At 41.3% G+C, this 23,716-nt stretch overlaps 1 protein-coding gene across 2 annotated transcripts in view; it reads right to left on the bottom strand.

Annotated features, from left to right (window-relative positions):
• Positions 1-15,983: 15,983 nt before the first annotated feature.
• Positions 15,984-23,716, bottom strand: part of MKNK2 (MAPK interacting serine/threonine kinase 2) — a 225,982-nt gene continuing 218,249 nt past the window's right edge. For both annotated transcript variants that reach the window (XM_075850463.1, XM_075850471.1), the window contains 2 exons: positions 18,152-18,195; positions 15,984-17,289 (listed from right to left, as the gene is read on the bottom strand). In XM_075850463.1, coding sequence (XP_075706578.1) covers positions 17,046-17,289; positions 18,152-18,195 — 288 coding nt within the window. In that variant the 3' untranslated portion in view covers positions 15,984-17,045. The remainder of the gene's footprint in view (positions 17,290-18,151; positions 18,196-23,716) is intronic.

Raw genomic sequence — 23,716 nt, 5'->3', positions numbered from 1 at the left:
CACTTGCATTGTGACGAGACTCCGTCTCTGAAGATAGAGATTCAGATGAAAAAATAAAAAATAAAAAATAAAAATATATATATATATATATATAAAATATATATATATATATATATCTTGGAAGAAAAAAAAAGTATACACACATTATATAATTCTATATCCAAACAAGAGGTCAGCCGCACAGCCTCAATCGTATGTGGGTGCAAGCCCGCCCAGGTCAGGGCTAATGGACCTGATGCAAGTAGATCCAAGAATCAGTCTGACTTGAGAAAGGCTCCTGTGTTGAGCTGAAACGTCGTGTTTTTCTATGGACCAATAAAGCACCTTTACTATTTGGCCTATACTTTGGAGTGCTGCCTGATTCTTGGATCTCTCGCTCTCTCTATAATCTATCTATTCATTTACCAATTATAATAGGACTACTGGATCATAGATTTAGTACAGGTATACACCTGCAAATTTTAATCTCTAGGTAAAATGGATTATTATTGATTAAGTGTAGCTAAACCTTTGACAAACTTCTCACGTCAGAAGTTTGGATTGGTGGGGGTCCGAGCACTGAGACCCCCACCAATCGCTAGAACGAAACAGCTGAAGCGCTCACGTGAGTGCTCAGCCGTTTCGTGTCTGCTCGGCTTTTTCCGGAAAGTCGATGTATCGGGGCGCATAGACTTTCTATTGAGTCCGTACACCGATACTTTTATTTCCGGAAAAAGCCGAACAGACACGAAGCAGCTGAGCGCTCACACGAAAAGTTCTGCAGTACTAACTGCGTTTCGACACATGTGCCTGCACTGAGCAAACACCTCCTCTCACTTCTGCATTGACACGCCAGATCTCTCACCAGTCTAGTGGGCTTGGCTTAAATTCCACCTGTTGATGCAAGCAGTCCCTCTTGCTACTTCTTCCAACCCACTGCTGCTTCCTCTCCCCGCATTACGTAGCCAGGAGGAAGATGAATGGGGAGGAGATCTAAAAAGTGAGGGTGGAAGGGAGGGAGACCATATACCGCAAAGTCTCAGGGAATTGTAATTTAGAGTGGTGCAGGTCCAGCTAATGGACCGCCCTATGAGAGTAAGTCCAGCTGGTTCAAAGTCCAGGAACGGCTTCCTACTATGCAGTAATAAAGTTAATAATTTGCAACTCCAACATGACGGGCAACAAAAAACAGCTTTCAAATAGGTTAAGGTTTTGATTACATAATCGAACACGTGAAATGTGCAAGCCTGTTACCTGCACTAAGGCACTTTTTTTTTTCTTTTTCTCATCTTACAATTACATGGCATCCTCAAAGTCCAAAAAGAGCTTCTATTAGACAATACTAATAAAGAGTGTCCCAATACTTCTATTTACTGTAGCTGACACCTGAGTATTGCTATGTATTTCTTGCCTATACATTGCTTCCTTACACAGGAACTATGGCAATTAAAAAAACAAAAACAAAAAAAAACAAAAAACATTATTACTTGGAAAAATCCAAATAAAAGTATATTCTAACATGACTGAGCTCAGACCCAAATGTCTACCTCAAAAATAGACAATTTAGAGATTTCCCATACTAGAAATGTCAAATATAATTTGATATGCTAGATGTCAAATTAAGGCTCTGTTCACATTATGCTTAGGCCATACAATTGAAAAGTTATGAATACCGTTGTTATCAATGTTTATCCAATGCATCTAAAAAAAAAAAAAATTACATTTAAATAGGGAAGTTTTTAGTAAAAAAATCTACCATTTTGTATCTATAGCTCCTACGCACATCTTTGTGTGTCTCCAGTGTAACAGACTACAAACAAATCCGGTGTGGTCTGACCCCGCAATAATACTCCCTTCTATCTATTCCTAGCCGGTTTATACATATTCTGTAAATTAGCATAACGTAGGGGACAGGTATAAGGAAGGTATCATTGCAGGATCCGACTGTATAAGTTGGCTTTGTAGTCTATAAACATGAATGCACATAATTCTGCATAGGAGCTGTTGACAAAATGGTAGGAGAAAATTTAATCTAAACATATTGCTCCAACGCATTACAAACTAAGCAGCTTAAAGTGTTCAGGGGACTTTTCATAATTAGCCCGTCATATGTGTGTACAAGAGGAATAACACTTTCTGGTCATTATATAACTTGTAGTCTGCATGTTCTAGAAGTTTTGCGCTTTGCAGGCTCTAGAATTCTCAGTATTCTCTGAGCTAGTGAGCAGTACCTAACGGCTATTAGGTCTTCTATACACTGCACTCAGAATAAAAGAACCCTGCACTTCTAAAATATATATATATATATATATATATATATATATATATATATATGTGTGTATACATACATATATACACACACACACACACACACACACACACACACACACACACACACACACACACACACACACACACACACACACACACACACACACAGTACTGTGCAAAACTTTTAGGCAGTTGTGGAAAAATGCTTTAAAAAAATATATATTTTTTTTAATCAAACAAACTACTAAGTGAATAAACGGAACAGAAAATCTTAATCAAATCAATGTTTGGTGTGACCATTCTTTTCCTTCAAAACAGCATCAATTCTCCTAGGTACGTTTACACAAAGTCATGGATTTTGTAGAATTATAGTCTGGTATAATTGGTTAATCATACACCTAACAGGTGATAATGAGAATCATTTTCATATGTAGGGTGAAACACAGCTGTTTCGGTTAATGACTGTCTAGTAGGCTTGAAACTGGGTGAGGAACAGCCAAACTCCGTAACAGTGAGGTTGTGGAAGACCGTTTTATGTCACAGGTCCACCATGGCAAGACTGAGCACAGCAACAAGACACAAGGTAGTTGTTCTTCATCAGCAATGTCTCTCCCAGGCAAAGATTTCAAAGCAGACTGGGGTTTCAAGATGTGCCGTTCAAGCGCTTTTAAAGAAGAACAAGTGGTTGGCCAAGGAAACCGTGCAGCAGATTAATGACATCATCCTTCCCTTCGAAATTGGAAGATGTCCAGCATTGCCATCAGCTCAGAACTGGCAAAAACCAGTGGGACCCAGGTACACCAATCTACTGTTCAGAGTAGTCGGACCAGAAGTGGTCTTGATGGAAGAATTGCTGCCAAAAAGCCATATCTTCGACAAGAAAACTAGGCCAAGCAACGCAACTTTGCACGAAGACATAGGAACTGGAGTGAAGAAAAACGGCAGCAGGTGCTCTGGACTGACTAGTCAATTTTAAAATATTTGGTTGTATAAACAGAAAGCAGTTTGTGGACTGAAGGGCTGGAGAGCGGTACAATAAAATGTGTCTGGAGACAACAGCAAGGCATGGTAGCAGTTCCTTGCAAGTTTGGGGCTGCATTTCAGCAAATGGAGTTGGGGATTTGGTCACGATTAATGGTGTCCTCAATGGTGAGAAATACAGAAAGTTATTTATCCATTATGCAATACCATGGGGTAGGCGTCTGATTAGCTCCAAATTTATTCTGCAGCAGGACAACGACCCCAAACATACAGCTAATGTCATTAAGAACTATCTGCAGCGTAAAGAACAAGGAGCCCTGGAAGTGTTGATATGGCCCCCACAGAGCCCTGATCTCAACATCAAGTCTGTCTGGGATTACATTAAGAGGCAGAAGGATTTGAGGTACATCCACAGAAAATCTGTATTTAGTTCCCCAAGATGTTTGGAACAACCTCCCTGTCGAGTTCCTTCAAAAACGGTGTGCAAGTGTACCTAGAAGAATTGATGTGGTATAAAAGGCAAAGGGCGGTCACACCATATATTAATTTGATTTCTCTTCTGTTCGCTCTGCATTTTGTTAGTTTTTTTAAATTTTATTTCAATTAATACTTAATTTTGTAAGCATTCTTGCTTTGCAGCATTTTTCCACAACTGCCTGAAACTTTTGCACAGTACTGTATATATAAAGAAAGCTGCAGTATAAAAAACGAACAAGAAAAAAAACCCCCAACATTATACAGCAGTAATGAGCAGTGTAGCTGAGAACCCAGCTTCCTTGTAAATTATAGCAGACACCCCCCACCCACCTTCTGCAGTACATTAAAGGAACAGTGTCATCACAAATTATTTTTTTATATGTTAAAGATGTTAGTGCTTTATTAAAAACGTTTATATTCATTTGTGTGTTTGTGTTTTACTTTTTCTTATTTTTACACTTTTTCTTCCCTATGGGGGCTGCCATTTTTTGTTCCATTTCTGTCTGTGTCGATTAACGACACATACAGACATGGAATACGGCAGCCACAGTCCCATAGGGACTGCGGACGGCTCCCGTCCCATTGACTTCAGTGTACGGCGTCTGTGTGGGAACTGCGCATGCGCCGCTCCCACACAGTCCAATTCGAAATTGGCGCCGTCCGGCGCCATTTTCCTGTGGACCGGAAGTCGCGGCCGGACAGTAATTTTACTACTTCCGGTCGCGGCTTCCGGACTTGTGCACTTGGACCAGCGTCAGCAGACGGAGCGGACGGGCCGGAGGGAGTCGCGGCGGCAGGAGCAGGTAAGAGATTTCAATGTATGTTCGTGTTTGTGTGTGTTTACTACTGTATGTAAACCTACTACACTGTGTGTTAGCTCAAAAAATGGCGACACACAGTGTAGGAGGTTACACCGTTCAAACCCCTCGTTTATCCCGGCACTAGCCAGGATAAAGGAGGGGGGGGATGCTGAGAGCTCACTAGAGCGAGGGCTTTTTACCCAATTTTTCAGCAGAAAAGCTATGTGGTTGCTTTACCACATATTTTTGGGAATGGCTCCATCTAGTGACCAGAAATGGTAAATACTATAAATTTGAATGCAATTTATAATATTTCCTGACTCGTGAAAAAAAATAAAAAAAATTTGAACAATGTTTAATCACCCACACACTAAATGTTTAATTTAAAAAAAAACAACATGTTTTTCTGGCAACACATTGCCTTTAATTCTGCTCTATAACCAGGGATCTAACAGGGGGGTGAATAGCAGATTACAGGAAGGGAGACACCTAGTGGCTGAATGTTCACGCAGAATTTGCATGGATAAAAATGAAATTTTAACAGTAGGTAAATTACAAAGTTGATCTATATCAGGTATACCAAAAGATTAGCATACGATAAGTTTAAAAAAAATAATTAAACGCACAATAACTTTTCAATTTGTAGAGTAATGTATGCATTGAAGCGTATGGTTCTATTATCCATGTAAAAAAATTATGTACTGCAAAATCCTGATCTTTTTAGGATACTTTGGACGTATGCTTGCTCCATAGAAAACTATGGGAATATAGTATACATCTAAATTATTTTTTCCACTATAAACATACATGGATTGTGTGGCCAAACATAAGAACATAGCCTAAATCAATTGCACTTGTTCTGTTAAAGGGGGACACTGAATACTTGGAGATACCATGTTTGTCAGGGCTCACAGACACCGCCTAATTTGTTCATTCCAAACAATCTCTATAACATGTCAGAAAATTCTTCAAACTGACATTATTAAATGGATTAGTGTCACTATAATGTACTAATTTAGCATACAACAATTATTCACATGGTATAGTTACCCTGAATTGTTTTTGATGCCATGATATGCATTTTTAAGGTAGTTAATGGGATTACCAGAATTGCACCAGTTTGCCACCATTTTCACAATCAAGAATATGGAAATGCAGTCAGTTACCCAACAAGTGCCACCTACTTTTATAAATCAGTCAGATCTTGTTAAATGATTTAGTCTTTTTCCCCAACCAAAAGTTTCGAATTCTATTTTCATGGGAAAAAAATAAATAAAAATCTATTCAAGCAAGTGTGGGTTACAGGGTTTGTCAAGAAGACAACCCCTTTTAGAAAAAGCTGGCCTGGCGATTCCAGGCCCCCAACGATCGGCTGATATTGGTTGGAGAAATTTCGACCAGTCACACATTTTATTTAAAAAAAGTGTATTATTACATGCTAGCGGTGTTTGCCAGAGTGGGAGCCACTGACACATAGCAGCTCTCGGCTATGGCTCATACCTTTCCATATGCTCTATTAGGGCTAAGTGCCCTTTCTGTAAAGTCTATATGCCCTAATAGAGCATACAGTTGCACATTAAAATGTAAGTATATTCTACATAAAACGTCATGTAACATATTACTTAACTTGTCATCGTCCACACATGCCGCGTCTAACTGGCCATACATGTTAGAGGTATGTTGGCTGAAATCGCAGTGGGACCGGCCAACCATCTAATGTGTATGGCGGTGTCCCAACTTACGTCCAACTGCTGGGGTGGGGATGATCGGGCATGTTGGATTCCAACATGCCCAATCCTTTTGTTTACAAGGAGATAAGGCTTTAATCCTCCCTATAGAGAACATATGCATGCTCGGCCGAACGTACATATCAGTAGGGGGCTTCGGGAGGAATAGCTGACAGCTACGTGAAATGTATGGCGAGCTTAAAAAACGTCTGAACTGCAGCCAAAGTTCTGTGGAAATTAACAAGCCGACTGTTTGAAAACGCATTTCTAAAACTTCTATAAAAGCATTTGTGCTGCACTACATTCTGGGAAAATTCAATTTTGACTATATGATATTACATTCAAGTGCTTGATGGAAACACAGCACTTCAGAGAATGCAAATCCTCTGCAAAACACTAAACCATAGACAAAAAGACAGCGGTTGACCCATAAACATGCCTATTTGGTTCAGCAGAATGACCATATTTCTATTGAGGGAAAGAATACCTCTAGTGCCTCTGACACTTTTCTCCCTATTACTATGAATAGCAAGAGAATAATCAATAAGCTACTGGAGAGCGTGGGGAGTGTGAATATATAAAATATACTTGAACTGAAGCTTGCTGCGATGTCCATGCACCACAAGTATAAGATCTTAATACTCACAAGCTACTTAAACACATGGCCGGCCTTAGCTACGTGCGGTCGCACAGGGCGCCAGCCGCCATGCTGTAAAGGGGGCGACAGCGGGTGAATTTCTCCCGCTCTGCGGCTACTGCTCAGGGTGCCAGCGGGTCAGGTGTCACTCACTGACCTCACTACTGGCCTCCCCACGCCGCTCCCCCTCCTCGTCTTACGTCCGGAGTGATGATCAGGCGTGATGACATCACTCAGGACGCAAGACAGGGAGGAGACTATTTTACCATACGTTCCTGGTCTGGCTATTTCCCCAGGGCTCCGCTCCAGCAGCGTTAGCGGGCACAGTGCACTGTAAGAAGCCCAGCAGGTCAGTCAGACTGTGGGCTTTGGTTGTATGGGGGCACTGATGGGTGTCTAAAAATGGCAAATGGGCAGAGGATTCAGTGTCCTGTTCAGTGCCCCTTCGATGCCCATTTGCCATTTATTATTCTTCTGTGACAGAGGGTGCTAAAAGGGCAGTAAATGGCAAATATGCATCAAGGGGGAACTGAACATAAGGACACTAAAGTGGAAATAAGTGGAAAATGGGCACCAAGGTTGCACTGAACGACACTTAATAAATGGCAGATGGGCACATTGTTCAGTTGCTCCATAGTGCACATTTACCATTTGTTGCCTTTTTAGACCCTGTGCACATTACGTTAAAGGGGTTAAAAAGAAGTTCTGTTGAAGCAGTAGAGAAGTTAAAATAAAAAAAGAACTTATACTTCCCTTTCTCCTCCGAAACATTCCTGCGCTGGGGGCTCCCGTCACTTTTCACGGTTTGCATACAGAGCAGCTGCAGCGGTGATGTACTGCCGACTTGATGTCACCACTACAAACCGAGAACAGAGGTGATGGGAGCGTCCAACGCAGGAATGTCTGGGAAGAGAGAGGTAAGTATAGGCTGCTTTCTTATTTTAACCCTTTCAGGTCCGAGACATTTTTTGCTTTTTCATTTACGTTTTTCACTACCCGCCTTCCTAGAGCCATACATTTTTTTATTTTTCTGTCAATACGGTGGTAGTTCTTTTTTGCGGCATGTTGTAGTTTCTATTGGCACTATTTAAAGTACCATGTAATGTACTGGGAAACTGAGAATAATTTTGTGGGCTGAAATTAGAAAAAAAACCTAATCCCTCCATAGTTTTTTGGGTTTTGATTTTACGGCTTTCATCGTGCGGTAAAAACGATAACTTAACTTTATTCTGCGTCTCAATACGATTATGCTGATACCAAATTTATATAGGTTTTTTTTTTATATATTTTACTACTTTTACAAAGAAAACTATTAGTTAAAAAAAAGTTTCACTACATTCTGAGAGACATAACTTTTTTTTATATTCTTGTCTAAGTGGTGTGAGCTTATTTTTTGTGGGACGAGCTGTAGCTTTCTTTGTTACAATATTTTGGTACATGCAACTTATTACTTTTTTTTTTTTTTTTTTAGAGCTAATGTGAACAAAAAAAGCGATTTTGGCTATTAACTTTTTTTTTTACGGCCTTTACAGTGTGAGTTAAAGAAGAATAAAAAGTACCAACATTGCCCACGTGGACAGCAGTTTTAATAGTTTTTCCTGTTATACAAAAGAAAGCCTTTGAGTAAACTGAGTAAGGGCCAGTTCACACGTTGAGTAAATACTGCGGATTTTCCGCAATGGAATTTGTTGCAGAAAATCTGCAGCATGTCGCTGTGGGTTTTCCCCATTGTGTTAAATGGGGAGGTAAATTCCGCAACAAATAGCAGTTGTTGCGTTTTTTTGCTGCGGGTTCGCAGCGACCCTGCCGCAAAAAACGCCACTCAGAAAAACAAACAATATATTATACTTACCTAGGAATCTGTGTTTTATCCTCCTGGGATGATGCTTCATCTCATGTGACCTCCGCTGCAGCCAATCACAGGCTGTAGCGGCGGTCACATGGATGAAACGTCATCCCAGGAGGCCGGCCTGGATGATGTCAGAGGGCCGGCTTCCTGGGATGACGCTTCATCCCATGTGACCGCTGCTGCAGCAGCGGTCTACTGGGTTGAGAGGTCATCCCAGGAGGCCAGCGTGCAAGCAGGCTGGCTAAGTGCTGCAGTTTTCCACAGCAGGCATTCCAGGTGAGAAACTGCCCCACAGTTTGGTGCGGTTTTTCACCCCAAATTCCCTACGGAGCACAGGGTGGATACGCAGAGTATCCGCCCCGTGTGAACTCAGCCTAAAGCCTTATTTACGAGCGTTGCGCACCTCGGATGTGAAAAACGGCAGTTTCACGCCCGAGATACATCCGTGCACGGCGCTGCGGGAGTCTATGGAGGAATGCGTGAAAAAATAGCACATTCAATTACAAAGGTCCGTGGGACGGCCGATGTTTCAATGGCCGTCACACGGACGTTTAACACGCTTGTGTAAATAAGGCCTAAAAGGTAATTTCAAATTACATCCTGCCCATCCGTGTAATGTATGCACCGGGAAAGCTCCCAGAACGTATGGTAAACAGTCCCATACGGTTAAAAAAGCCTCAGTTCGGGTGGGACTGCACTATTTTATCTAGTGGCGTCCAGTAAAAAAAAAATTATACTGCATGTTTTTTGTCCATTTAATGTATGCGCCAGGAGCTTTTCCGCCGCATATCATAAATCGACAGGCAGAACGTAATGTGAAAACAGCCTTACCAAAACAGTCCTTGTTCACACTGTGCTAAAAACGGTGGAAAAAAATCGGAAGCAGAACGCCTCCAAACATCTGCCCATTTGGAAATTGGCGTTCTGTTCTGACAAGGCGTTTATTACGCGGCCGTTTTGAAAAATAGCCGCAGAAAAATACAGCCACGAAAAAGAAGTGCATGTCACTTCTTCAGCCGTTTTTGGGGCAGTTTTTCAGATTCTATAGAAAAACGGCTCCAAAAACGGCTGTTAAAAATGCAACTTTGAATAAAAAACGGCTGAAAATCAGCCCCTTGAAAACAGCTCCGTATTTTGAAACGTTTTTTATTTTGTGCGTGCACATACCCTTAAAAACAATAGTGTTTTTGCAAAGTTCTTTTTAAACTACTGGCGCTATTGACGCGTATTCATCGCGTTTTTTTGCCACTCAAATCAGAACTCCCATTGACTATAGGAATTAGGTGCAATTTTGGCGCATTTTACATGCAAAAGAAATTGACCTGACGCTTTTATCATTGATGTCAATGGGACGCTTAAACCAACCATTTTTTTTTACGTGTTTTTAGGGGTGACAAATGCAAACAAAAGCACCAAATGCCGACAATACATAACCATGATATGTGGAGTGGGGGGCACCAAGGGCACCCTGTAGCCTAAGGCCGGCCCTGCTTAAACATTGCCTAATAAGTAACAAACCACTGAAATCGGCGTCTGTCACTTCATTGCCCTCAGACAGGGCAATATGAATACGTGAAATACCCTTCAAGTGATATGGCAAATATCCAGTATTGTGGTATTCCAGTTCCAAACCCTCAACTCATGTTCTAACCAGCGAGACATGTAAACACATAACCAATATAGTATCGGTGATGTCCTGATACTACCAGTACAGAGGTATGTATAAGCTGAATAAACAAGACCCCTGACAGGTTACTGCTGTATAAATCATAGCAGCATTACATACATATAATATACTCTGCCACCATCATTACACAGAATGAAAGGTAGAAAAGTCATGAAAATTTACTACAGAATAAATGTCTACCATGGCCAAATGATGATCGGATCTTGCAATTGGTGCTTTTGTCCTTGGGGATGGAGCGCGACTTCCCCCTACATAATTATATATAATTGTTTTTCTCTTCGCTTTGCCCCCCCCCTTCTCATTTTTAGTTGGAGCCTACGTGCTTACAAGCCTATTGTATTCTGTTGGGGCCTGCGTGCTCCTGTTCATCTGTAGATTATGGGACGTTGGAGCCTACACTCTTGGTTTTATTGTACAGTGTGTATTTTCCTTCCTCCTCTCCTTATTGAATGTGATGTCCTCCCCTACTCTTTATTTTCTAGTTTTGATATGCAAGTATTGAAAAATTGGTCAAAGAATTAAAAAAAACACTAGACCTAGATCGACTCGGCTGTTCACACTGGCATTTGTTCTTACAGGAGCCACGGCAGATACGGTGGATCACTTTTGCATCCGATCCCATTGACTTATGCAGTGCTATTCTGGACAAAGAGCAATGGAAAGTAGCAGAAAATAAAGAATGGAAGTGTGAACATTGCCTTAGCCAGCTTCAGCAATCAGGTAAAATAGTCTGCCGTTTTAGTTTAATTGTGCAACCTTGCAAAACATCACTGCTTTTAGTAACCCCTTAATGACCAGGCCATTTTGCACGTTAATGACTAAGGATTATTTTTTGTTTTTTCACGGTCGCATTCCAAGAGACGTAACTTTTTATTTATTCCGTCGACATAGCCGTATAAGGGCTTGTTTTTTGCTGGACGAGTTGTATTTTGTAATTGTACCATTTTTAGATGCTTCTAATATATCGATTAACTTTTATTAACTTTATTTTAGGAGAGAATTGAAAATAAGCAGCTATTCCAGCATTGATTTTCACGCTATAAATTTACGCCGTTTACTATGCAGCGTAAATAACATGTTAACTTTATTCTACGGGTCGGCACGATTACGGGGATACCAAATATGTAAAGGTTTTATATGTTTTCCTACGTTTGCACAATAAAAAGCCTTTTCGAAAAAAATTACTTTTTGCATCGCCGCATTCCAAGAGACGTAATTTTTTTATTTTTCCGTCAATGTGGCCGTATGTGGGCTTGATTTTTGCGGGCCAATGTGTAGTTTTCATTAGTACTATTTTGGGGTACATAGAACTTCTAGATTAACTTTTATTTAATTTTTATGGGGGGGAATGGGAGAAGAGAGAATTTTGCTGTTTTTTGCGGTTTTTTTTGGACGTCATTCATCCGGCGGTTTAATTAATGTGTTCATTTTATTGTTTAAGTTGTTACGATCGCGGGGATACCATATATGTGTATGTGTTATTTGTTTTGACACTTACTAAATAAAACCACTTTTTTGGCAAAAAAAGTAGTTTGATTTGATTTGGACTGTAAATTTTTTTTTATTTTTTTCCCACAAACTTTATTTAACTGCTTTACATTTTTTTTTTAGTCCCACCAGGGGACTTCACTATGCGATCTGCTGATCGCATATATAATGCTTTGGTATACTTAGTATACTAAAGCATTATTGCCTGTCAGTGTAAAACTGACAGGCATGGCCTAACAGGCATTTGCTGAAGACAGACCTGGGGGTCTTTGTTAGGCCCTTGGCTGCCATGGAAGCCCGACGGCGACCTGCGATTTCTTTGGGGGGGGCGCCGATGGGGTGACAGAGGGAGCTCCCTCCCTCTGTCAAACACATTAGATGTCGCTATTGACAGCAGCATTTAATGGGTTAAACTGCTGGAATTGGAGCGCGCTTCGATTCCGGCAGTTGCAGCAGGAGCCAGGCTGTGTATAACAGCTGTGCTCCTGCCGCTGATCGCGTGGGTACATTGTCAGTACCCGCGCCATCACAGGTCAGATATATCTGTTCTCCTGCGCGAACTAGCAGCTTCAGACGACGGATATATTCGTCCTTTGGCGTTAACAGGTTAAATTAGGGCAGTTAACACCTAGGATCAGTGCATGTGTAGCCATCGGAAACATCTGCTTTTAGAAAAATTAACATAGGGAGATTTCTAAAAATTGGTGCAAAGGAAAAGTGGAGTAGTTGCCCATTGAAACCAATCAGGTTCACTCACTCATTTCTCTGAGGCCCTTTGGAAAATAGAAGAAATCTGATTAGTTATGGGCAACTACTCCACTTTTCCAATGAACCAATTTTTTTTTCTAACTTTTTTTTTTCAGTTTGAATATTAATTATGAGAATAAAGTGCAAACATGTGAAAGAACAAACAATCGGCACGCAGTCAAACAGAAAGGATCACTGCAAGAGAGAAAACGATCAACAGCATAAGCGCACAATGAAACTTGATGGCTATACCCTGTCGACATATCACATTTGCGTAATACATGAAGTACAATAATATTAGAAAGACGTAGAGAAAGACAGAAGGGGAATTATGAAGGAAGGGGAGGGGGGTATGAGACCAACATACAGATCTAGACTAGAATGATTGGAGTTACGAGAGCACAATGGCCCTATATTCTGGCAAGGACTGAAATCAAATCCATTGCTACCAGGTTTTGATGAATTTAGCATGGGTTCCACTCATAGATGCAGTAAGATCCTCCTTTCTCATAATCTCCTGCATTTTACCAAACCACATAACAAAATCGACGGAGGGTGGGATTGCCTCCATAACGCCGGAATACAGGCTCTAGCTGCATTCAGCAAATGGCGAACCACAGAACGCCTGTACGTAGACAACGGAACGTCACACAGATGGAGCAGGAAGAAGGCCGGTGAACGCAGGAGAGGAAAATCTGAATTTTGAGATGATACGCCACACTTCTGACCAGAAGTCAGTCAACTTCGGACATTCCCAAAAGGTGTGCAAAAGCGTGCCTACATGGTCTCCACATCTCCAACATAGCTGGGAGACCACAGGAATCAAGGTATGCAATCTGGTAGGCACTCTATACCAGTGCGACAAGATATTAAACTCAGCTTCCTGGAATCTACTAGCCATGGAAGATTGAGTCACCGTAAACAAACCATCCTTGTGTTCAGAAGTAAAAGTTAGGCCTAAGTCTCTTTCCCAGCTTACCAAAAATAGGAGGGCATAGAGAGATTGGATGGGGAATTCAGGAGGAGATAAAGTCAGGATAGCGTATGACGTATTGTGCCTGTGCAAAGAAGGTCTTGTCTCGGGAGCATGGGGACGGGTTCGGTAATGATGTGAGAAAATGTTGCAGTTGAGTGACCTGCCATGATGTAAAGGAATGAGGGTCTGACAGCGATGCAAACATTTGACTACACATACAACTCCCATCCTGCAGGAAATGAACAGCTTGACCATTACCAGTCATTAGCCAGCGCTGGAAGGGATCTCACTCACCTCCGGGGGGGGGGGGGGGGGGGGAGGGGGGAGACGACGCAGGTTCGCTCAGGATGGGGAACAATGGGGAAGGAGACGGAGACATTTCATTCCGGGAAAAGATTTGCGACGTGCCCACCAAGGTGGGCCCAATAGTCGGGTGTGTCAGAGTTGACAAGGGTACATGTTTGCCTAGCCGGGGAAGTACCTGCAGTAGAGATTCAATGAAGGCCTGCTCCATAGACACCCATTCAGTCTTCCGTCTCTCCGATGAAGGACCTGCGGGATGAAGTCACGTCACAACGTGATCTCGCTGCGCTGTGAATCAAGCCGGATTGGAATGAAGAGAAGTGTATGATGCAGAATGGTCAGCGTCATACACTTCTCTATACAAACACCCACTTGGTGATTAGAAAAAAAAACGCCCAGTTGGCATTTAGAAAAAATGAGCATAAATCGAAAATGTTCAATTACATATAGATTTTTAAAAAAAATAAAAAACAGTAGTTATCTACATTAAAGCGCCTATTAGATTAAGTAGGAGATAGGGAAGTTATAAACGGTTGACAGAGCCTGTTTAATTTCAAATTGTTCAGTCTCCCCCTATTTTCATCATCAAGGTGCAAAGAGTCTCGCATTTGGGTAGTGTGTTTTTCCTTGGTCTGAGAAAGAACCGAAATAGAGTGAACGGAATTTTGGCATTCCAAAGTCGCAACACGCTAAGTAAACGAACCTCATGGTTAACTGCATGAATGGCCTGGTCATGTTTTTTCTCGAGGTGGGAGAGTTGCAAGTCCAGGTCGAACTTCGTAGGTAAGGCCAGCACCATTTCTCATAGTGCCGTCAAAAGTCGGAGTGAAGATCGGCTGTTTTTCTCTTCCAACTATAGAGGGAGAGGTGGAACCTCTGAGGATGGCGGGGGTCCCTTGACTGACCTGGGATAGGTCCTCAGAGAGGCAGCAGTGAGGCGGCAGGGGAAAACGGCGCTGCCACTACCGCCTAGCGCTTTGGTGCCATGCAGGCAGTGTCCCACTGGGAGTCACCCTGGGGGGCAAGTGCAGGGAAGTCGCCTGCAGAGGCTGGCTGAGTCGACCCGGGCTCACTTTCAAGGCCCAGAAATACCTTGGGTGCCGACATGACAAGCGGTTGTGAAGGTGAGCGGCCGCAATCACCATCTGTCTAGGCTGAGCAGGGAATATATGGTAGCACACGAGCCAGTGGAATCTGGCTGAGGCATAGTGGCGGGATGGAGGAGCGCTGTGGAGATGGTGGTCTCAAGCGGAGGAATCTGCCAATGGAGGATGTACAAGGGGTCACAGAGAGGCTCCTACCCTTCGTCATGTCGTGCAGGAGCCAGGTAAGTGAGCCCTTTTAACGGTATTCTGAGAGGCCGGGTCCGGGGCCTTGAGCGTGTGCGTCCTAACACCGCCATGCCAAAGCCATGTCCTGCCCCCCCAATGAACCAGTTTTGAGAAATCTACCTTATGGTCTTAAACATTTTGCTACAACGTTTTTATCATATTATAGTAATGATTTAAAGTTGCCAAAAAGTGATCCTTCCCTTGAAATACTTCCTGCTCACTTCAAAATCAGAATATGGGGACAGAAACAAAAAAAAAAGGTGTAATACTAAAGCCTGGCAGAAAACAAAAAATTCAAACACATACATCAAGTATAGCCTCTACTGATAAGGTGATCTTTCACCACTCATTAATTTCACAAAATCACACTTGCCAAACTGAAATTATCAGACTGAATAATTCTGACATCAGCCCTGCATGAAAACCACTTATGACATTGTGTTGGCTAAATTAGATCTTATTTTTCTGCATTTTTAAAACACAACCACATATACAAGGAATTATATGTGAAGCTATTCTTCCCTAGTATCACTTTCAAAGTATGGAGACAAAACGTGTGCTGCAACATCTGGTAACCTACAAAAATACACAATACAACCAAGTACCTAACACACACATGGGGAAAAATATTTTTTGATAAAGAAAAAACTAGACCTGTACTTTTTAACCGGTGTAAAATAAAGAAGAAAAAAGTAAAAAAAATGCCCCCCCCCCCCCCCAAAAAAAAAGGAATAGCCCAGCCCCATTAAAACGGAGCAGCCAAAATGTGAACTGGCATAAACGTAACATTTCCTCACAGCATGTACAAAGAGACATATAAAAACCTATGCACGGCATATACATTTCTCTGCACTAAACTGATGTTTACAGTTAGATTGCCCAATCCGTTATTTCACAGATTTGCCGATTTCAAAATCCTTAAAGGGGTTGTCCGGGCACAGGACCGGTTTTCAGACTGATGACCTATCCTGTGGATACGTTATCAGTACATGATGGGTGGGGGTCTGACACCCGGACCGATTAGCTGCCTCCGTGCACCGGATGTTATGCACTGTTTGCAGTGTTCGTGCCGGAAGCAGATGGCTCCGCACACTGCATAGTGGCAAGGCTGCAACTCTGCTTCTATTCGCTTGAAAAGGAGCACAGCTGCTGTACTGCAGCACGGCCGCTGTACTGTGACTAGAGCCATTTGCTTCGAGCCTGGACATTAGGTGCCCGGAGGCAGCAGGAGAAGCTGATTGGGCATCAGACCCCCCACTGATAATATACCTATCCTGTGGATAAGTCATCAGTATGGGCACAGGACCGTGTTTTTTCAGACAACCCCTTTAAGGTAAAATACCAAAATCTGTAAATGTATATACACCCATATACATGTAAATATCACATACCTGTCTTGTAAGTGTTGGCTTCACCAACACTGGTTCTAAGCACGATACAGATATGTATATGAACAATTTATACACTTTGACCCGCTTTTTAAACTAACAAAACGTAGTGCTTTAAATTACACAGATATCTTATTTTGTTCTGTCAAACATGTGTCTGCGTAAACCTTTAACAGCAAGGTATCGATCTGGAGGAAAGGAATTCTAGTGCCTAAAGTCTTCTAGAGACGAACTCTGAAATAGAAGACGTCTTCTGTAAGAAATCAATTCTCCACATCCTATTTTATATCAATACCCCATTGCTGCACAGCAAGAAGTTGTAAAGAAAAAAGAAGAAGTCCTAATTATGATAACATTTTTGTACCAGTTGCTTAGTCAGAACACTTTGTTAGACATGCACTCGGTCATTCATTCACAATAAGAAGGGATGCTAGGTTAGGAGGGGAGATGCTCCCTTTGCTTCCCAGTTGTCTTCTCTTAGCCAACTTTGATTCAGAAGGAGGAGAAAGTTGCTTGGAGCAAGAGGTAGCTTTAACCATGATGGGGCATGAGAAAGAGTCTGCTCCTTGCTCTTCTCGCTCCATCAGCTGGCGGTTCATTGCTATAGCTTCAGCAGCAAACGATGTAAGATCTTTGGCACTACTGTTCCTAGAACAACAAGACCACATCTCAGATGAAACATGCATTCACATTTCATGTAATTTCTTAATAACCCTACAGCAGTCAGGTTCTAAGGCTCAGCTCAAACAGTTTCCTGGTGCAGATTTTGATACAGAAACCACGTCTGAATCCATGGCCAAAAAAAAAATATGACCCAAATCTCTCTCCATTTAGGTCATTGGGAGGTAAAGGCTCCCCCCCACAGGCAATTTTTGGCCACTCACATGGTAGAAAAAAGTTGAGAAAAAAAGTCCCATCTAGGAGAGGTTTCTGCCTCTGAACTTTTATTGAAAAATAACGGCGGCGTGAAAAAAAAATGCGCCGTTCGTTTGGAGCATTTTTTTTCATTTGCTACAAATTAAAAAAAAATTGCATGCCTACATTGCGTCTTACGTGCGGTATTCGCGTGCGGCAAAACCGCAGCTTAATACAGTACCAGCAAAGTCTATGAGATGCCAGGTAATCTCACGTCCATGCTGCAGTATTTTTCATGACGCAAATTGAACCGTGGAGCCTATATTCGGAACCGCAGCATGTCAATTTATCTCCCAATTCTGCTTGCGAATTCTATTCCTGTAGTTCTAAAGAAATACACAGCAAAACCCGCAGCATGTAAACGCAGTTTTTTCCACAGCAAAACGTAAAAACCGAACCGAAAAATGAATCAATAAAACGCATACTAAAATGTGTTTTTTTCCTGCAACTTTCTTGCGGTTTCCCTGCGTATTTTCCACAGCAAAATACTCTACGTCTGCACGTAGCCTAACCGTTCTCTGAAGGCATTTCTTTATACGGTCTTACAATAAAATATTTACTATGGACCACCTAATGAAATACAAGTGTGACTCACCTTTGAAGGATAATAGGAGTTGGGAGTGTATTCTCTGGAGCACACTAATGGGAACAGAAAAATGTTAAAAATAAATAAAATATACAGCTCAAATTTGACTAAAGTAGTTTTCCTAGCCTTAAAATAGGCCATATAGATCTAATTGGTGGGGGTCGAACTCCCAGCAACCATGCCAATCAGCGGCACAAAGGGCTACCGATGCCCCTTAAGCAGTTGATTGGCTTAAGTGCTGGATGTCAGACGCCCACTGATTAGTTCTCACTATCAGGGCTAGTTCACACAGTTTTTTTGGTGCGGTTTGACACGGAAACCACGCCCAAAAAATATAATGTCCGAAATCGGCTCCTATTGATTTCAAAGGGAGGTAGAGGCGTTTCTTTCCTGCGAGCGGGGAAAAAAAATAAAATAAAGAAGGACATGCTCTTTCTTGCCATAGTTCCATCTCTGACCTCCCATTAAAATCAATGGGAGGCAGAGAAAAAAAAAATTTGCGCCGTTGTTTGCCAGCGGTGCTGAATGAGAACGATAGCGCGGACAGGGCAAAATCCGCCTCAAAAGTCCAGCAGGAATTTTGAGGCAGATTATTCTGTCCGCAAAACACTGTGTGAACATACCCCTACAGTTCCGGAAAACCTCTTAATTCTACCATTGTTTTGTTTATCTAAATATAAAACCGGGAGAGCCTCAAATTTACTCAGTGTTATTAAACACTCCCAGCATTCAGATAAGTACTGTAACAACTTCATTACAAACCGTAACTCTTAATTACCTCTGAAGCACCTTTTTAAAAAGGTCATTCACCCCTTGAGGGCAGAGATTAATTTGGCCCTCAGGACTAGCCCGATTTCTAAAATCTAACACGTGTCACTTTATGTGGTAAGAACTCTGGAACGGCTTTACTGATCAAAGTGATTCAGAGATTGTTTTTATGTTCGTGATTAATTTTAGTCGATATGTTTGGTCTTTAGTTATAAAAAAAATAAAATATCTAAAATGTGAAGATTTTTTTTATTCAATTAGCATTTTTCTACATTTAAAAACCTCTGCTTCTAAAATTAATAATGGTACCACACAAATTCATTAATAAATAAGGTTTACTATATGTCATCTTTATGTAGGCATTTTTTATCTGTTTGTTTACTCTTTAGGTGTTTCACAGGAATTTAAGCAATGTGGATGTGAAATTTACAAATTTAATTTTTTCTGACAGATTTTCAATTTAATCCATTTATTTCAGTAACACAGCATGTGTTACAAGAATAACTCCTCAAATATTTATTACACAGATTCTACAGTTTTCAAAAATATCCCACATGGCCCTAGTTTGCTACTGGACTCAAACACAAGCCTCAAAAATGAAGGAGCACATTGAGGATTTTTGGGGTCTCCTTTTTATTAGGATGTTTTCCAGGCACCATTCCATGTTTGAAAAGTCTTTGGAGGTGCCAAACCATTCGATAGACCCCCAAAAATACCTTATCTGGGAAACTACACCACCAGGGAATGTATCTAGGGGTGTAATGAGCATTTTGACCACACAGGTGTTTCATATAATTTATTAGAATTGGGCCGTGAAAATGTAAAATAATTTTTCATTTCCACAAGGAATTTAGGAGAAAAAGCACCCCAAAATGAGCATGTCAATACCCCATATGTGATTATAAACTACTGTTTGGGCACATGACAGCACTCAGAAGAGAAGGAGCGCCTTTTAGCTTTGGAGTACAGATATCGCTGGAATGGTTTTCTGATGCCATGTTGCACTAGTACAGTGGAAACTAGGGCTGGGCAATTAATCAGAAAAAAACCGTAACCGAAATTCAGCACAGATAAGAGGTCATCTTGCGCATTTTTTTTTTTTTTCAGGATTAACCTGGATCTGCGTCCTCAGGAGTGTAACGCTGGATGCTCACGGCTCAGCGCAGGCAGTGTGATGACATCACTGCCTCACGTCTGTGTTAAACAGTCAGCGGCTCATAAATAATGTATTAAGTCCGCTACACTTCTAACATATAACGGCGTTTAAGGCAGCTTATTGGTGAACAGAGTCATCAATGCCTGCCCCATTTATTTCTTGTTTAGCCTCAACGCACACCCTAATGGTATGTAGAGGGGTAATGGTGATTATATACAAGGACCCCCCTGCATATAACCCACCCCCATCAACCCTGCATAAACCCCCCCCCCCCCATCAACCCTGCATAAAACCCCCCATCAACAATGCATACAACACCTCAACCCTGCATATAACTCCTCCCCCCCCCCATCAACCCAGCATATACCATTGGGACGGGCACTGTCCGCTTGCCGTGGCATTGAGGCTAAATATGTAGTAAATGGGGCGGGCATTGAGGACACAGTGGTCCAACAGGATGCCTGAAACGCCGGTATATGCCAGACGTGCAGCAGTACCGGAAAATATGCGCCGAGCAACACAGACAGGAGGAGCAAAAGTATCTCCTCCACTTGTTGTTGAAACAGGGTTAGGTATGTATTTTATTCTTTTTATTAGGGACTATTGGGGCATTATACTACATAGGGGCATTATACTGTGTGGGGAAGCTACAGAGACAGTATACTGTGTGGGGAGCACTATGGGGGTATTATACTGTGTGAGGGGCAGTGTCAGGTGGTAAATTATAACAGTAGTATACAGCAGGCTCAAGGGATCTATATTAAATAGGATGCAAATATGGGTGTGGCTTACAATAAAAGGGTGTGGCCTTTTTGTGATGGTTTATTAATCGCAATAGAGGTTACATGTTTGATTAATCAGGATTTTGATTTAGGTCAAACACCCAGCTCTAGTGTAAACTCCAAAAAGTGATCATTTAAGAAACTACTTAAAGGAAGGACTACTTTAGTAGTTTCTTAAAGGACTACTTTAAAAAAACATCAGGAATTCACCCGGGGCGTAGTGAGCATTTTGAACACACAGGTCAATTTATTAAAATTGGACGGTAAAAATGGAAAATTTATTTGTCAATATGTAGTTTTAGCTCAAATTTCTCATTTCCACAAGGACTATAAAAGAAGAAAAAAAAAAATCTCACTACACCCCAAAGTTTGTAGAGCTACTCAAAGAATTAAGATTAGGGGTGTAGTGAGCATTTTGAGGTGTTTCATAGATTGAGCAGTGAAAAAGAAAAATTAAATTTTTTCCAATAATCTGTAGTTTTAGCTCATAATAGTTCCTTTTCATAAGGAATACAGGCGAAAAGGCACCCCAAAATTTTACACAATTTCTCTTGAGTAAGGAAACCCCATATTTGGTCGTAGCCTGCGGTTTGGACACTTGGCAAGGCTCTAAAGGGAAAAAGCACAATTTGTTTTTTTGGAGTGAAGATTTTACAAAATTCATTTTTGACACCATGTTGCATTGCACAGAGGTACCAGTACAGTGAAAACCCTGAGAAGTGACCCCATTTGGAAACTACACCTCATGATAAATTACTTAAAAGGGGTTTAGTGAGCGTTTTGACCCCACACGTGTTTTGCAGAAATTAGTATACAATGGATATTGCAGATTAAAAATGGCCATTTTTCCATATATGCTATTTTAGTGCCCAGTATGTTGTGCTCAGCTTGTGCCACACACACCTCATAAATTGTTAAGCGGGTCCCGTGTCCTCTGACTGTTTGGGCACACTGCCAGGCTCGGAAGGACCGCCATTTGACTTTTGAAGAGCAGATTTTTCTTGGTGGTAGTTCTGTTTGGGGCTTTACTGGTATTTCAGTTTATAATATGGGGGCATAAGTAAGTTTAGTGGAGTATATCAGCGCATAAGGTGGTGGTATAATAATTAAGTATATGGAAAAAATTATTTATCCATGGATATTGACGTAAACGTCAACACAATCCTTTATGCACAGGCAAGCATTTTTGGGGCAGGTGTCGCGTTTATAAAGATTGTCCCCTTTTGGAATACACTCCACACCTTTTTTAGTCCAGATACAATAAGGTAGCCTCGCTTCTAGCGGAAATGGTGATGTTTTGTGGAAGATGTGCTTGGGCCCTCCCTGGTTCCCACATGTTAGGGCCTTTAAAGTAAAAGAAATGCTCCCATTAGGCCTGCACATTGGGATAGCATGTAAACGTTATAGTGTCATCTGTACGATGTGTACAGGCAGCTGTTTGTACCATGGAACATGGCAAATCCGGGGTATAGTACAAAATATCCACACTCCAGTATTGACTAATCTTTGACTACTTCACTACCCCCATATGCAGCACAAGACCCTAAAACGTCATCTCCACTGTATCTACAGGGTCCAACTGTGGAGTCTAGCAAATGATGACGTGGGGTTTGAGTGAAGAAATGCTGGACATATAAATTAGTCTGGGCTGTGTTTTTGCATAATTGCGTTCAGAGAGGCATAACTAACTTTTCAGTTGACAGAGCTGAAGGGTTTTCTTTTTATGGGACGAGCTGTCGTTTTTATTGGTATTTTGCGGTACATGCTATTTTTTGATCAGTTTTTATTCAATTTTTTGGGGGAGGCGAAGGGACCAAAATTATTATTTTTTCTACAACAATCACCCTGCAGTCTAAGCATGTTAACTTTATTCTGCGGTTCGATACGATTACGTCGATACCAAATTGATAGTTTTTAAAAGTTTTACTACTTTTACACAATAAAAACACTTTCTAAATAAAATGGTTTTGGTGTTGCCATTGCTTTATTTTTTTGTCGACAGTGTGAGGGCTTATTATTTGCGTGACCAACTGTAGTTTTTTTTTATTGGTACCATTTTTGGTGTACTTGTGCCTACCACTTTCTGTTCCATCTCTACTCAATTTTTTTTTGTTTTAGAGACAAGATGACCGAAAAGGGAAATTCTGCCATTGTTTTTTTTATTTTCTACGGTGTTTACCGTGTGGGATAAGTAATGTGATATTTTATAGTTCAAGCACTTGATCAGGGAAACCACGATTTATTTATTTTTATTACTTAAAACGTAATAATTATAAAGCTTTTTGTTATATACACATTATATATACACACACACATACACACGAATATATATATATATATATATATATATATATATATAGACAAATCCAATACACAGGTCAGCACTCCAAGATAAAGTGTAAAAGAAGGATCCTTTATTCACCACAAGCGCAACGTTTCAGCCCTGCTCAATGGGGCCTTTCTCAAGCCTCAAGGCTTGAGAAAGGCCCCATTGAGCAGGGCTGAAACGTTGCGCTTGTGGTGAATAAAGGATCCTTCTTTTACACTTTATCTTGGAGTGCTGACCTGTGTATTGGATTTGTCTGTGGATTTGTGACACTGGTCGTGTGTCTGAACAGGGACTTGCACCCCACACTGGAGGAACGGTGCTGCTTTTACTTTACTAGCTTATATATATATATATATATATATATATATATATATATCAGGAATAAAGAGCGAGTAACGGCACCAGGACTTCAGTAACGGCACCAGGACTTCAGTGTTGGGGAGATGTTGGTTTATTCAACACCAGGTGGAAAGAATGAGCGACGTTTCGGTTCACACCTGAACCTTTCTCAAGCTTGAGAAAGGTTCAGGTGTGAACCG

Source organism: Rhinoderma darwinii, chromosome 1 (genome assembly GCF_050947455.1).
Source record: "Rhinoderma darwinii isolate aRhiDar2 chromosome 1, aRhiDar2.hap1, whole genome shotgun sequence".
NCBI classification, from domain to species: Eukaryota; Metazoa; Chordata; class Amphibia; order Anura; family Rhinodermatidae; genus Rhinoderma; species Rhinoderma darwinii.
The sequence above is the reverse complement of the archived record's forward strand: the minus strand, read 5'-3'. Positions and strand labels throughout refer to the sequence as shown.